This window comes from Triticum urartu, chromosome 3, assembly GCF_003073215.2.
Source record: "Triticum urartu cultivar G1812 chromosome 3, Tu2.1, whole genome shotgun sequence".
Taxonomy (NCBI): Eukaryota; Viridiplantae; Streptophyta; class Magnoliopsida; order Poales; family Poaceae; genus Triticum; species Triticum urartu.
Genome location: NC_053024.1, coordinates 275,342,387 through 275,356,063, shown reverse-complemented (window position 1 = coordinate 275,356,063; position 13,677 = coordinate 275,342,387). Strand labels below are relative to the sequence as shown.

At 42.4% G+C, this 13,677-nt stretch overlaps 1 protein-coding gene across 3 annotated transcripts; it reads right to left on the bottom strand.

Annotated features, from left to right (window-relative positions):
* Positions 1–504: 504 nt before the first annotated feature.
* Positions 505–3,956, bottom strand: LOC125543806. 3 transcript variants are annotated; one of them, XR_007298797.1, is made up of 4 exons: positions 3,269–3,956; positions 3,001–3,095; positions 2,839–2,911; positions 505–974 (listed from the first exon to the last, which is right to left on the bottom strand). XR_007298797.1 is itself a non-coding variant. In XM_048707279.1 (4 exons), the coding sequence occupies exons 2-4, from the start codon at positions 3,031–3,033 to the stop codon at positions 729–731; spliced, it is 372 nt and encodes a 123-aa protein (XP_048563236.1). In that variant the 5' UTR covers positions 3,034–3,095; positions 3,269–3,937; the 3' UTR covers positions 505–728. The 3 variants fall into 3 exon arrangements, 1 of the variants encoding a protein (XP_048563236.1); XR_007298796.1 differs by having other exon boundaries at positions 2,839–2,918; positions 3,269–3,955; XM_048707279.1 differs by having other exon boundaries at positions 2,839–2,931; positions 3,269–3,937.
* Between the last annotated feature and the right edge of the window lie 9,721 nt (positions 3,957–13,677).

Below are 13,677 nucleotides of genomic sequence, written 5' to 3'. Positions count from 1 at the left end.
AACTTTAAACTTAAATTAGAATTCATGGATGCCAAATAACATCTCTGTGCGACATGCATGTACTATTTCTGATATCATGCTCTAACGTGTACATTATTAAATTAGCAATGGACAATGCCATGCCTACACATGTATTGGTTAGGGGGCATCACGGATTGGAAGGAGGTCTACGACAGTACCTTGCTCTGAAGTGTATTTGCTAGGATTCGGATTTGGATAGGTACAAGATCAAGGAGGTCCTTACAGGGGCAGTGGAAAGGTGGGTGAATACCTGCACAGGGCCGAGCTGGGTAGCCAGCATGGTGAGTGGAGTGGGGCCAGAGCAGCGCGCCGTCCGGGATCCGGGTCCTCTCCTCCAACTTAACCTCTTCATGAAACAAAGAAAGAAAGAAAGAAAATACCTTGGACCCAAAGAAGCTGAGTATGCACGGCAAGATAGCAACCCCTGAGAAGATACAAAACCTCGCCCAATCTCCTGCCAACCAGACGTACAAACAGAGTATGGGACCAACATACACATACACTCTTCATAGCATAATAAAACAGAAGTACCAAACCATTCCAAGAAAATCTTGTAGTACATTCTATCAGAACACAACATATACACGCATGTACACCATGATCCATGATCGTCACTGAAAACAGGCCACTCCGGCTGGCAAAGAAGTGGCAGCAAAGCGCACACTTGTCCTCGTCAGGTTTCTATACTTAACATGTAGACCTCATAGTCATTCACTTATCCTCAAGATACGGTCTCTTGCTATCGTCATCTGCGCCTCCAGAGTAGCTATTTTGCTGATAGGAGAGCCCCTGTCATTTAGGGTAGGACGCAAGAAGACATCTACCTCTTTCACGATATCTTTTTCTTCGTTGTCATTCACCAGAGCTTGGCCGAAAGACTGTAGTGCAGCGATGAGGACAGAGGAAGCATCTTCTGTGTCCAAGGGATCATCTTCTTCAGTTTCTGACTCATCCTGTGACAAAGAGGGATTTCAGTGCAAGCAAGAAATTGAAGTGTATGTATAGACAAAAAGAAACTGTGCAGGGCTACAGATTCTGATGATACAACATCAATTTACTTAAGCTCTTACACGGGCAGTGAAGGTCAAGGTGAACCTAAGGAAATATCATAGTTTGCAAAAAAAAAGTTGAAAGAAGACGATCAAATTAAAATCATGTAACTAAATACATAGAAGAATCTTCTTATAAATAAACCAGGCAACCAATATTTTGTCTGATATTCAAAGAGCTATGTTTGATTGACTCTTCTATATTATACGATGCTCTATGGCACAGATAAATGAGAGCCAAAAGAGTATTATTAAAATTGAATGCATGCCTTATATATACCAAGGGTCGTTCTTGAGAAAATTTGTGGCTCATGCCTCTTGACATTTAGAAGAAAATGTTGGATAATATGTAGGTGCTAGCACTTTGCAGAAGGTACAAACCTTACAGGTTCACTCAAGCAAATACCACAAGTCATATTTTCGCACAGTAATGGTTCACAGAATTACAGAAAAATTGAGAGAGAGAGAGAGAGAGAGAGAGAAGCAACAAGTTGGAGTTCAGAGGAGAACTGCAGCAACGGGTTTGAGAAGAGCTTCAGAAGAAGTGCAGCAGCAACAGCGCTAAGAGAGATGGGACAGCCATAGGCAGCAAGGAGCAGAGAGGAGAGGCAACGGCAAGGCAAGACTACTACAAAACCTATGACTAAGTCGAACTATATATTTTTACGATTGATGGGCATACTCGCGACTTCACCCATAATATTTCAAAAGAAGTTGAATCCTTCATTTTTCAAATTTGAGCATTGGCACACATCCACTGTATGGATTAGTCATATTATCAGGCTGGGTCAGTATATTAGTCAATTTGTCACATAAATAGTTTGTCAAACCAATTCTAGTAATAATCAATAGACATGCATATCTCTGGAAAAAAAGGAACACACATGCATACAGTGGAAGTGTCTCAAGGGCCAAACAATTCTGGAAACTACCATAGCAGAAATCATATTTGAACTTGCATTGCAGTATGCAAGAAACTGATGATATTGTCCCCAAGTAGTCTAGGATAACCTGATGATCAAACAAAACACTAAGTGATTATCTAGAGAATTATAGATTCGTCAAATTCTTAAATCAGTGTTTTAATAAAACAACATCTGTTAATTTGGAACTGTTTGTTATTGTTGATTGTTCGTAAGTCCATTTAGTTAAGGTTCTCAATCGGATTTCCATCCCACTTTCATTCAATTAGGTTCAGCAAATTCCTGTTATTACCTTGACAGTGCCCTGCCCACTGCTGGAGAGAGTTAATATTTTTGGCAAGAAATCTCTCTGTTATAAATGGTCCAAATTTATCTATATGTATTATGTATGTCCCCAATAATAGAGAAAACATTCTGGTCCTCTTCTTCTCTAGCAAATCTTCGACAGTGATGGGGATAGCCAATGACCTTTCTCTGATTTCTGAGTTTCAGAGGTAGAGGGTGGAAAAATTAGAAAGTCAACAAAGGGCTAGATGAATCTGATTGAAGAACAAAAGACAACAAAATATTTTGTTCTGAATAAATCATCAATTATATGTCCAATTAGTACTGTCCAGTTAAAGGTCGAAGCTAGAATCATAGATCTTACAACTGTACTTCCAAAAAGAACCATTCAATGTCAGACTTTTGTCATTGCTAAACGTCAGGATCTCATATCATACAGTGATAATTCTCCTAGATTAGGATTATACCAAATTAGTGATAAATAAAATAACTACAATTTGGAGCTTCAAGTAAAGCAAAAGTAGTTAACTTAATTCTCTAGTCGACGGCTATGTTGGTACCTGAAGAATCATTCTGCCCCTACTTAGTTCAGCACCTTGTCCCTCGTTCTTGGCGCAGCATCCAATCCCAAATCTCCAACCTCGTAGCGAATTCTAGTCAACAAGTAGTAGCATGGAATACTTCTACAACTAACTTAGAATCAGACAAGAAGACATTCTTACCATGTTGGCGTATATGACACTGGAACCACTCATGCAACCATTGTCTAGATGCGTCTCTTTGGGTTCAAAACTGTGAATTTTAGAGATGCACTTCTCTGAAAGCATAAAGATACCATATCAGACTCAACTCTTGGCTCAACAAATCATAAAGTTCGGTGCAAGTGCTTATACTACTTTTATGTGCAAATCCAAGTGAGAGTAGTATATTGGTAATCCATATTTCAGATGGAAACGGGGAAAACAGAAGTGTGATTTTGAAGGTGAATACCTTATGCTCCATCTCATGGATAAAACAGTTACAGTCAGATGCATGCTAGGCGGCATTCTCTTGCTCCGAGGTCGTGGCTCCTCTTCCGCCTCCCTCTGCAGCCTGTTGATCTTGATGGAACAAGGAGTGCCGCATCCGTCGTGCGACAAATCGATTGACCCGACTCCCGCCTCTTCCTCAATCTCTTTGCTACGTGGGAAGTAGGACGGCGACGTGCAAGAGAGAAGGAGTTGGGAAGAAAGAAATAAGGAGCGGCAGAGGAGGCATGCGGCACCCGAGCGCAGCGCCACCTCCCCGCCATGGCCACCGGCCCCTTCAAGCTTGCGCCGCCGTGGTCCGTGGCTTCGACGCCGGCGAACTCCTCACCCTGGTCGATTCTCCATTTTCTCCTCCTTCATCTCCGCGCATGCCTCCCGCCTTGCTGCCGCCGCTTAATGCGACGCCGCTGCCTTGCTGCCGCATCTCCTGGGCGCAGCGCCGCCTACCCGCCTCGCTGCCGCCGCCTGATGCGGCGCCCGAGCGCACCGCCGCCTCCCCGCCTCACGGCCGCATCTCCTGAGCGCAGCGCTGCCTCCCGCGCCCGAGCGCGCCGCCGCCTTCCCGCCTCGCAGCCGCATCTCCCGAGCGCATTGCCGCCTCCCCGCCGCCGTTTTATCCCTGCAAAAGAAACCGTCATCTCAAATTAGCCATTATAAAGGATCGCAGGTTGAATATTCAGAAACTGAGGGTCCTTTTTGCGAAAATGAAGCGTTTTCTTAGCTAATCACTTAAAATAGGACTGCGGGTTGAATTCTCAGAAACAGAGGGGCTTTTCTGCAAAAATGACAACAACGGACGACCAGAAGCAATCGTCGGCTTATTATTAGGAAAAGACTTGTGCTTCAAAGTAGCACCATGATCTTTATGGTAGAGTCTCTTGTTTTGTCATTTTCATATACTAGTGGGAATTTTTCATTATAGAACTTGGCTTGTATATTCCAACAATGGGCCTCCTCAAGTGCGCTAGGTCTTCGTGAGCAAGCAAGTTGGATGCACACCCACTTAGTTTCTTTTGTTGAGCTTTCATACATTTATAGCTCTAGTGCATCCGTTGCATGGCAATCCCTACTCCTTGCATTGACATCAATTAATGGGCATCTCCCTGGCCCATTGATTAGCCGCGTCAATGTGAGACTTTCTCATTTTTGTCTTCTCCACATAACCCCCTTAATTATATTCTATTCCATCCATAGTGCTATATCCATGGCTCACGCTCATGTATTGTGTGAAAGTTGAAAAAAGTTTGAGATTACTAAAGTATGAAACAATTGCTTGGCTTGTCATCAGGGTTGTGCATGATGAGAGCATTCTTGTGTGAGAAAATGGAGCATGACCAAACTATATGATTTTGTAGGGATGAACTTTCTTTGGCCATACTATTTTGAGAAGACATGATTGCTTAGTTAGTATGCTTGAAGTATTATTATTTTTATGCCAATATTAAACTTTTATCTTGAATCTTTCAGATCTTAACATTTATGCCACAATAAAGAAAATTACATTGAGAAATATGTTAGGAAGCATTCCACATCAAAAATTCTGTTTTTATCATTTACCTACTCGAGGATGAGCAGGAATTAAGTTTGGGGATGCTTGATACATCTCCAACGTATCTATAATTTTTGATTGCTCCATGATATTATATATTCTGTTTTGGATGTTTAATGGGCTTATTTATGCACTTTTATATTATTTTGGGACTAACCTATTAACCGGAGGCCCAGCCCAAATTGCTGTTTTTTTGCCTATTTCAGTGTTTCGCAAAAAAAGAATATCAAACGGATTCCAAACAGAATGAAACCTTCGGGAGCGTGATTTTTGGAACAAATGTGATCCAGAGGACTTGGAGTGGACGTCAAGCAACCACCAAGCCATGAGGCAGGGGGGCGCGCCTACCCCCTAGGCGAGCCCTCCACCCTCGTGGGCCCCTCGTGGCTCCACCGACCTACGTCTTCCTCCTATATATACCTACGTACCCTGAAAACATCAGGGAGCACCACAAAACTCTATTTCCACCGCCGTAACCTTCTGTACCCAAGAGATCCCATCTTGGGGCCTTTTCCGAAGATCCGTCGGAGGGGGCATTGATCACGGAGGGCTTCTACATCAACACCATAACCCCTCCGATAATGTGTGAGTAGTTTACCTCAGACCTTCGGGTCCATAGTTATTAGCTAGATGGCTTCTTCTCTCCCTTTGGATCTCAATACAAAGTTCTCCTCGATTCTCTTGGAGATCTATTCGATGTAATCTTCTTTTGCGGTGTGTTTGTCGAGATCCGATGAATTGTGGGTTTATGATCAAGATTATCTATGAACAATATTTGAATCTTCTCTGAATTCTTTTATGTATGATTGCTTATCTTTGCAAGTCTCTTCAAATTTTCAGTTTTGTTTGGCCTACTAGATTGATCTTTCTTGCAATGGGAGAAGTGCTTAGCTTTGGGTTCAATCTTGTGGTGCTCGATCCCAGTGATAGTAAGGGAAACGACACGTATTGTATTGTTGCCATCGAGGATAAAAATATGGGGTTTATATCATATTGCATGAATTTATCCCTCTACATCATGTCATCTTGCTTAAAGCGTTATTCCGTTCTTATGAACTTAATACTTTAGATGCATGCTGGATAGTGGTCGATGTGTGGAGTAATAGTAGTAGATGCAGGCAGGAGTCGGTCTACTTGTCACGGACATGATGCCTATATACATGATCATACCTAGATATTCTCATAACGATGCTCAATTCTATCAATTGCTCGACAGTAATTTGTTCACCCACCGTAATACTTATGCTATCTTGAGAGAAGCCACTAGTGAAACCTATGGCCCCCGGGTCTATCTTCCATCATATTAATCTTCCGTCAACTAGCTATTTCTAGCACCTTTTATTTTGCAATCTTTGCTTTCAATCTATATCATAAAAATACCAAAAATATTTATCTTATTATTATTATCTCTATCAGATCTCACTCTTGCAAGTGGTCGTGAAGGGATTGACAACCCCTTTATCGCGTTGGTTGCGAGGTTCTTATTTGTTTGTGTAGCTACGAGGTGACTCACGCGTGGTCTCCTACTGAATTGATACCTTGGTTCTAAAAAACTTAGGGAAATACTTACGCTGCTTTGTTGCATCACCCTTTCCTCTTCAAGGGAAAACCAACGCATGCTCAAGAGGTAGCAGAGGTCTTGGTGTCGTCCGCCTCGCGAGGCTTGGCCCCTCGCGAGGGTCTTGAGTGGTTGCTGATGAAGGTGGGTCGTACCAGGCTGTTGGTGGAGCCACGCCCTGGGCCACAGGTAGGCAAGTCCTGTTCCCAGGACGCCGACAGATATATACTACATGCATAGAAAACAATAGGTAAAGGATGATCAACATGTAACTTGCCTTGATTCCGGTTCAAAAAGTCACACTCGTGACAATAGCTCACATCGCACTCCTGACAATCTACACATTTCACACGATCAACAAATCAATCACTGAAGCTCAAATAAATCCAAAATGAAACCAACAACAAGAAATCATTTTAAAAATCCAACAACAATAGCATAAAAGCATGTACAAAATATCTACAATGCACTAGAATCACAAGCAAAAAGAATCACTCAATTTCATCTAACGGTTTAAAAGTTATGGCCTCCAGAACGTTTGATTCAAATTCGAACGAATTCAAATTTGAATAGTGCAAACATGTGAAATTTTGGTTCTGTCAAATTCTTCTGGTCATTGTGAGTGCATAGGAAAAAGAATCACCTAAAAAAGTATATAGACTAAAAGATATAGCTAGTTGGAGTTTAGTTGAAAATCTAAAAATAAAAGAAAAAAGGAAAAATAATATTATGGAAATACTGTAGCAACGCTGTAGCGTTCACTATAGCGGCTGGCCACGTGTCGACGCTTGGTTGGCTGGAGGATCTCCTTTGCGCGCGTGCTCACCGTGTACACAGGAAAAACGACGGCGACTTCGGGCGGGGCAGCGATGCTTCTCCGGCATGTCTCCAGCGAAGGTGAAGGGGCAGGCGGATGCTACGTTCAACGGCGGCGGGTTAGGTGGCGTCAGGAGCAACGGGGCATCCTCAGTTGGCATCGGTGACGAGCTTGAACGCGGCTATGCTCTGGCGGCTTCGGCGTGCTCGGTCGCCTTGCGCTGCTATGATTTCGGCAAAAATGAGGTGTCACAAAGACTCGACGCGGGGAGGGGAACCAAAGGGGACAACGAAGCGGCTGGAGGTGCTCTTACGACAACGAGGTCGTCCAGCGAAGGCGGCGCTGGTTCAGCTCCTTCGCGAGATTGGTTTCGCCTGTACCAAGGTGCGCGACAAAGGGAAAGATCGAGAAAGGGGTGAGGGGTTCCTCGAGGGATTTTCCTCGCTGAGATCTCCCGGACATGCACGGGGTCGACTAGGGTGTGAGATCAATCCAGGCTTGGCCTCGGTTGCACGAGCGGTGCGACATGGGTCCATCCGACCGAAGCTAGGAGAAGAACTAGTGCGGGGCCCTCTAGTCAGTGGCTGAGGCGAGGGAGTGATGGGGCTGGCGCATACCGGTTTGGGAGGCTGAGCTGGGACGCGGCAAAGTGCGGTGCTGGGCCACGGGCGGCAGTGTTTGGGTGGGCCGCGGCTATGCGGTGGTCTACACAGTTCGCGCGTTCTGCGTTTTTTACAAAAGCTACAGAAACAAAATAACTAAATTAAAAACATACACCAGAATAAATCCTATATATATATATAGATACACAATAAAATATATACACTAATATATAATACAGGAACACTAGTTCCACCTCTAATGCAATTTGGGAAATTCATTTTTATGCAATAGGCCACACAAACAACAATAAAACACTTACATAAAATAATTTGGAAGTTTCTAAAAATGGCAAAACATATCCGGTGAAATGAAAATAATATTCTCGACATTATGAACATTTTTAAAATAGGGGAGAAGTCATGTTATCTCCACTCCAATAAATTGCCTTCAGTTGCATAATGAAAAGAGTATTTCAGAAAAACAAATAATGCATGGAAAAATATGAGATGCATAAGAATGATCTATTAACATCCTAATTTCTTGACCCCTTGGAGGAGGGGTCCGAAACCAACCATAACTCTTGTTTGCCCACACATACGGACTCTAAAAACAACCTATACTCAAGTATTTCGAAATTACATAGGCCTGACCCAAAAATAAGGTGGCGCAAGACCTATTATAAGCTATGAAAGAAATTTATGACAGGGCATCTTGTATATTTCGTCCATGTCCTTGTATGTCATCAAAGAGGCTTCAAAGTACTGAAATCTGCATTGGAAACGCCATAGTGGTTCCCTTCGCGCGCGCCTTCATCTCCATGCTTGTTTCTGCTCGAGTGTCCATCCCTCTTGTCCATGCTAGCCCCTTCATTAGTAATTAACACAAAAGTATCCAATTTAGGCAGCATCATATTCTCATGAACATTATAATTGTTACCAAGAAACGAAAGTACCAGGTAATTCAATTAGCGTGCGCGAGCTCTAGTGATTGGTCCAGTATGTATAGCAGCAGGGGCTGTGGGTGTAACAATGGTATTGATGTCCTCATCACCCTCCTCTTCTCTAAATGAAGTCATCCTCGGTGGAAGCTCATCTTCCTCACCCAAATAAGGCTTCAAATCTGCAATGTTAAAAGGGGGACTAACCCAAAAATATGCAGGCAACTCAAGTTTATTTGCATTATCATTTATTTTCTCTAACACCTTAAAAGGACAATCAACACGTGGCAATTGCTTTGATTTGCGCAAATCAAGAAATCTATCCTTATGAAAATGTAACCAAACAAGATCTCCAGGTGCAAACACAACATGTTTTCTACCCTTATCTCCAGCAAGTTTATACTTAGCATTCATACGCTCAATGCTCTCCTTAGTTAACTCATGCATTTTTAAGATCAATTCAACACATTGTTTAGCATCAAAATTAACCTTCTCCAAAGATGGAAGAGGCAACAAATCAATAGGTGCACGAGGTAGAAAACCATACACAATCTCAAAAGGGCACATCTTAGTAGTAGAATGAAGCGAATGATTATAAGCAAATTCAAGATGAGGCAAGTAAAGCCCAATACCTTTAGTCCCGGTTCTTATACCAACCAGGATAGATGGGCCTTCACATGGCCGATGCGGCTTGCCAAGGTAGGGGGCCTTTTGTCCCGGTTGGTAGCACCAACCGGGACCAATAAGTGTCCACACGTCAGCAGTTCAGGGGCTAGGGTTTTTTTCTGAAGGGGGGGGGGTTGTAGGGTTAATTTAGGGGTTTCATATATTATGTTAGCTAGCTAATAGATAGAAGTGTCCTCTCTTATCTCCGTGCTTGGTCGACGCTACGTACTATACATATAGAGAGGACTCGACACACTAGCTAGGAAGCAAATGAAGGAAACCATTAAGTACAGAAGATCGTCATGAACATATACAGAGAGAAGTGATCGACCTCTCCTTCTCCGAGAGATTGGTCGAACAACAAGTTTTCGTATATCTATCCGACGCTACTGGCTACATATATATACAATGTAAGATCTCTTACAATCCCCTAGCATCTGAACTCAAGTTCCACATGGTATTCTCCGGCTTTATTGATGACCTGATCAAGAAAGAATCCCGCCAATTCCTCTTGAATTGCTTTCATGCGATCTTGTGGTAGGAGTTCATCCTGCATCTGCCACATCTAATTTGAAGAAGGGGGTCAATACATATATATGAATGAAACTCAACACAAATGATGGTAATAAAATGAAATTGTGAATATTATTGCTTACACACTTCAAATTGTCTTTTAGAGTAGCCCCGGTTTTTTTGCAAGTAGCGTTGTAGATGAACTAGCAAACGCAATATCCACAGTAATTATTCCTGGGTTCCTGCCACAAGCACTTTACAAGAAATAGAGGTCAATTAAACTGATAATGAAGCATTATAAATGGCATTGATGAAAGTAGCTAGAATCAACGGGAGATGCGCGGAACTAGCTAGCTAGTAGTACTTACTTTCGGGTATGTCCATCGCAGCTCCCCCGACAGTCCCGGAGCTTGTGCGGTGAATACTTTCCAAACCCTGTGAGACAAAGAAAACAATTACTTGATATCAGGAAATGAACAAAGTTGCCGATATGGTGCGATAGTGATGAATTGAACTTACTTCTCGAGCATTTTAGTCATGTCCGCATAGTCCTCGGGATCTTTTCGTCTCGAGTCTAAGACGGTTACTAGCCCTTGCTCAAGCTTAATATCTAGGAGAATATAGTGGGACCTACGCACGCATGCATAACTCATCAATTACATTACTATAACCTCGAGTAATAAGGGAAACCGAATATGCACAAGACAGCAACACTCGCTTGAAGTTGTAAGGAAAGAGTATTTTATCTTTGTTTTGATTTATTACCAACGATCGTAGCAAGTTGGCCTCAGTTTCTTTGGCATGAAATGTAACCGTATATTCATCTATGAGATTTGTGTTAATGAACCCAATATCATAGATTTGTGCTTTTCTGCATTCGACGATCTTCAATCTGCATAATATAGTGAGGATAATTATATATACATGCAATGAAAGAGCTAAGCTATATATAGAGACTTAATGACAGAAGTAGTACTTACAGACAGTAGCAAGTGACCGTTAATTTATCGAGGGCCATTTGATTGAAAAACTGGAAGAACTCCTCAAATGGAACAGACAACAGATCAATTCCAACGAGGTCGTGCTCCTCTTTAACTCTCAGCGTCAAAGTATCCTTCCCAGACTCTCTGCAGGTTTTCATGTACCAATCATGGAATCTTCGCATCATCATTGTTAGAGGAGGACTTCCATCTTTGACGAGAGGCTTCCCGTACTGGTATCTTAATTCGTCCACCTCCATTATATCATAATGTGCATTATCGTCGTGCATGTAATCTGCAGGATTTGTACCGGGCAAGATCCCCGGATGATTAGCGATGATATCTCTAGACACCTTGAGCGGGGGACACGATTGGTTCGTTTGTTCGCCGAGCTGGGGATTTTTTTTCCCACTTCTCCGTTATGCTAACCTTCGATCACTTCAAGTACTTCCTGATGACCCACAAGTTGATAGAGGCAAAGGTGTCCCGATGTTTCGATGAGATGGTGGCTATCGTTTTCTGTGGGAGTCGACCTTGACGATCCGACTACGAACGTGCGAGACGTCGCGCCTTAGCAATCGCTAAACCAACTTCCGAGGGGTTATTGACCACGCCGGAGCACGATCAACCTGACCACGAGGGCCTGTTTCCTGCGAGCAAACGAAGAACAAGCAAGAAACTGAGATTGCAATCTGGATATTGCGAATATAAGATGAAAGCTTTATTGATCAAGGTGGGGTTCTGTGACGTCTTGGTCTGGTTGTTGGACACAAACGAAGTACGCGAAGTTGCAGCTATAGCGAACTTTTAATCTAAACAAAACCCAAAGTCTAAATGACGCCCTAAGGGCTGTATATATGGAGGAAGAGAGGGGAATTTTGTGGCCCTTGAGGGTGGGGTCCGAAACCAACCCTAACTCTTGTTTCCCCACACATACGGACTCTAAAAAATAGCCTATACTTAAGTATTTCGAAATTACATGGGCCTGGCCCATTAATAAGGTGACGCAGCACCTAGAATAGCCTATGGACGAATATTATTAAGTGGCATCTTGTATATTTCGTCCATGGCTTCATGCACTCCTTATGGCGGCTTTAAAGTCCTGAAATCATCACTTGTAACTCCGTTCTTGATCCCCTTGCGCATGCCATCAACTTCATGCGTGTTCTTGCTCCAATGTTCATCCTTCTCCAAGCTAGGACCTTCATTTGAAAGAAAAACAAATGTATCCAATTTAGGCAGCATCATAATCTCATGAACATTAGAATCATTACCAAGAAACGAAAGCACCTGGTAATTTAATTGGCGTGCGCGAGCTCTAGTAATTGGTCCAGTATATGTAACAGTAGGGGCTGTGGGTGTAAAAATGGTATTGATGTCCTCATCATCCTCCCCTTCTTGAAATGAAGTCGTCCTCGACGGAAGCTCATCTTCCTCACCCAAATAAGGCTTCAAATCTGCAATATTAAAAGTGGGACTAACCCCAAAATCTGCAGGTAGCTCAAGTTTATATGCATTATCATTTATTTTCTCTAAAACCTTAAAAGGACCATCAACACGTGGCATTAGCTTTGATTTGCGCAGATTAGGAAATCTATCTTTACGCAAATGTAACCAAACAAGATCTCCAGGCGCAAACACAACATGTTTTCTACCCTTATCTCCAGCAAGTTTATATTTAGCATTCATACGCTCAATGTTTTCCTTAGTTAACTCATGCATTTTTAAAATCAATTCAGAACGTTCTTTAGCATCAAAATTAACCTTCTCCGAAGATGGAAGAGGCAACAAATCAATAGGTGCACGAGGTAGGAAACCATACACAATTTCAAAAGGGCACATCTTAGTAGTAGAATGCAATGAGCGATTATAAGAAAATTCAATATGAGGCAAGCATTCTTCCCACATTTTCTTGTTATTCTTCAAAACAGCCCTAAGCATAGTAGACAATGTTCTATTGACTACTTCAGTTTGTCCATCAGTTTGGGGGTGACAAGTAGTACTAAAAAGTAGCTTAGTCCCCAACTTAGCCCATAAACATCTCCAAAAGTGGCTAAGAAATTTAGTATCACGATCTGAAACAATAGTATTGGGCACACCATGTAAGCGAATAATTTCACGAAAGAACAAATCAGCAACATTAACAGCATCATCGCTTTTATGACATGGTATAAAGTGTGCCATTTTCGAGAACCTATCCACGACAACAAATATGCTATCCCTCCCCTTCTTTGTTCGAGGTAAACCTAAAACAAAGTCCATAGATATATCCTCCCAAGGAACACTAGGTACTGGCAAAGGCATATATAAACCATGAGGATTGAGTCGTGACTTAGCTCTTTGACATGTAGTGCAGCGAGCAACAAAACGCTCAACATCCCGTCTCATCTTTGGCCAAAAGAAATGTGTAGCAAGTATATCCTCCGTCTTCTTGACGCCAAAGTGTCCCATTAATCCTCCTCCATGCGCCTCCTGCAACAACAAAAGACGAACGGAGCTAGCTGGAATGCATAGCTTGTTAGCACGAAACACAAATCCATCGTTAAGAACGAACTTGTTCCAAGTTCTCCCTTCCTTACAATTCTGCAATACATCTTTAAATTCAGCATCATGAACATATTGATCTTTGATGGTCTCCAAACCAAATATTTTAAAGTCAAGTTGTGAAAGCATAGTATAACGACGAGACAAGGCATCAGCAATAACATTTTCTTTACCCTTCTTGTGTTTAATGACATAAGGGAAAGT

What these genes read in the sequence shown, in the direction of transcription:
- LOC125543806 (XM_048707279.1), bottom strand. Translation starts at nt 3,033, where the DNA reads ATGAGTGGTTCCAGTGTCATATACGCCAACATG. An exon ending in GTGTCATATACGCCAACATG is followed by an intron (nt 2,932 to 3,000) that starts GTAAGAATGTCT and finishes CTTGTTGACTAG; the next exon opens with AATTCGCTACGAGGTTGGAG. An exon ending in GGGGCAGAATGATTCTTCAG is followed by an intron (nt 975 to 2,838) that starts GTACCAACATAG and finishes TCTTTGTCACAG; the next exon opens with GATGAGTCAGAAACTGAAGA.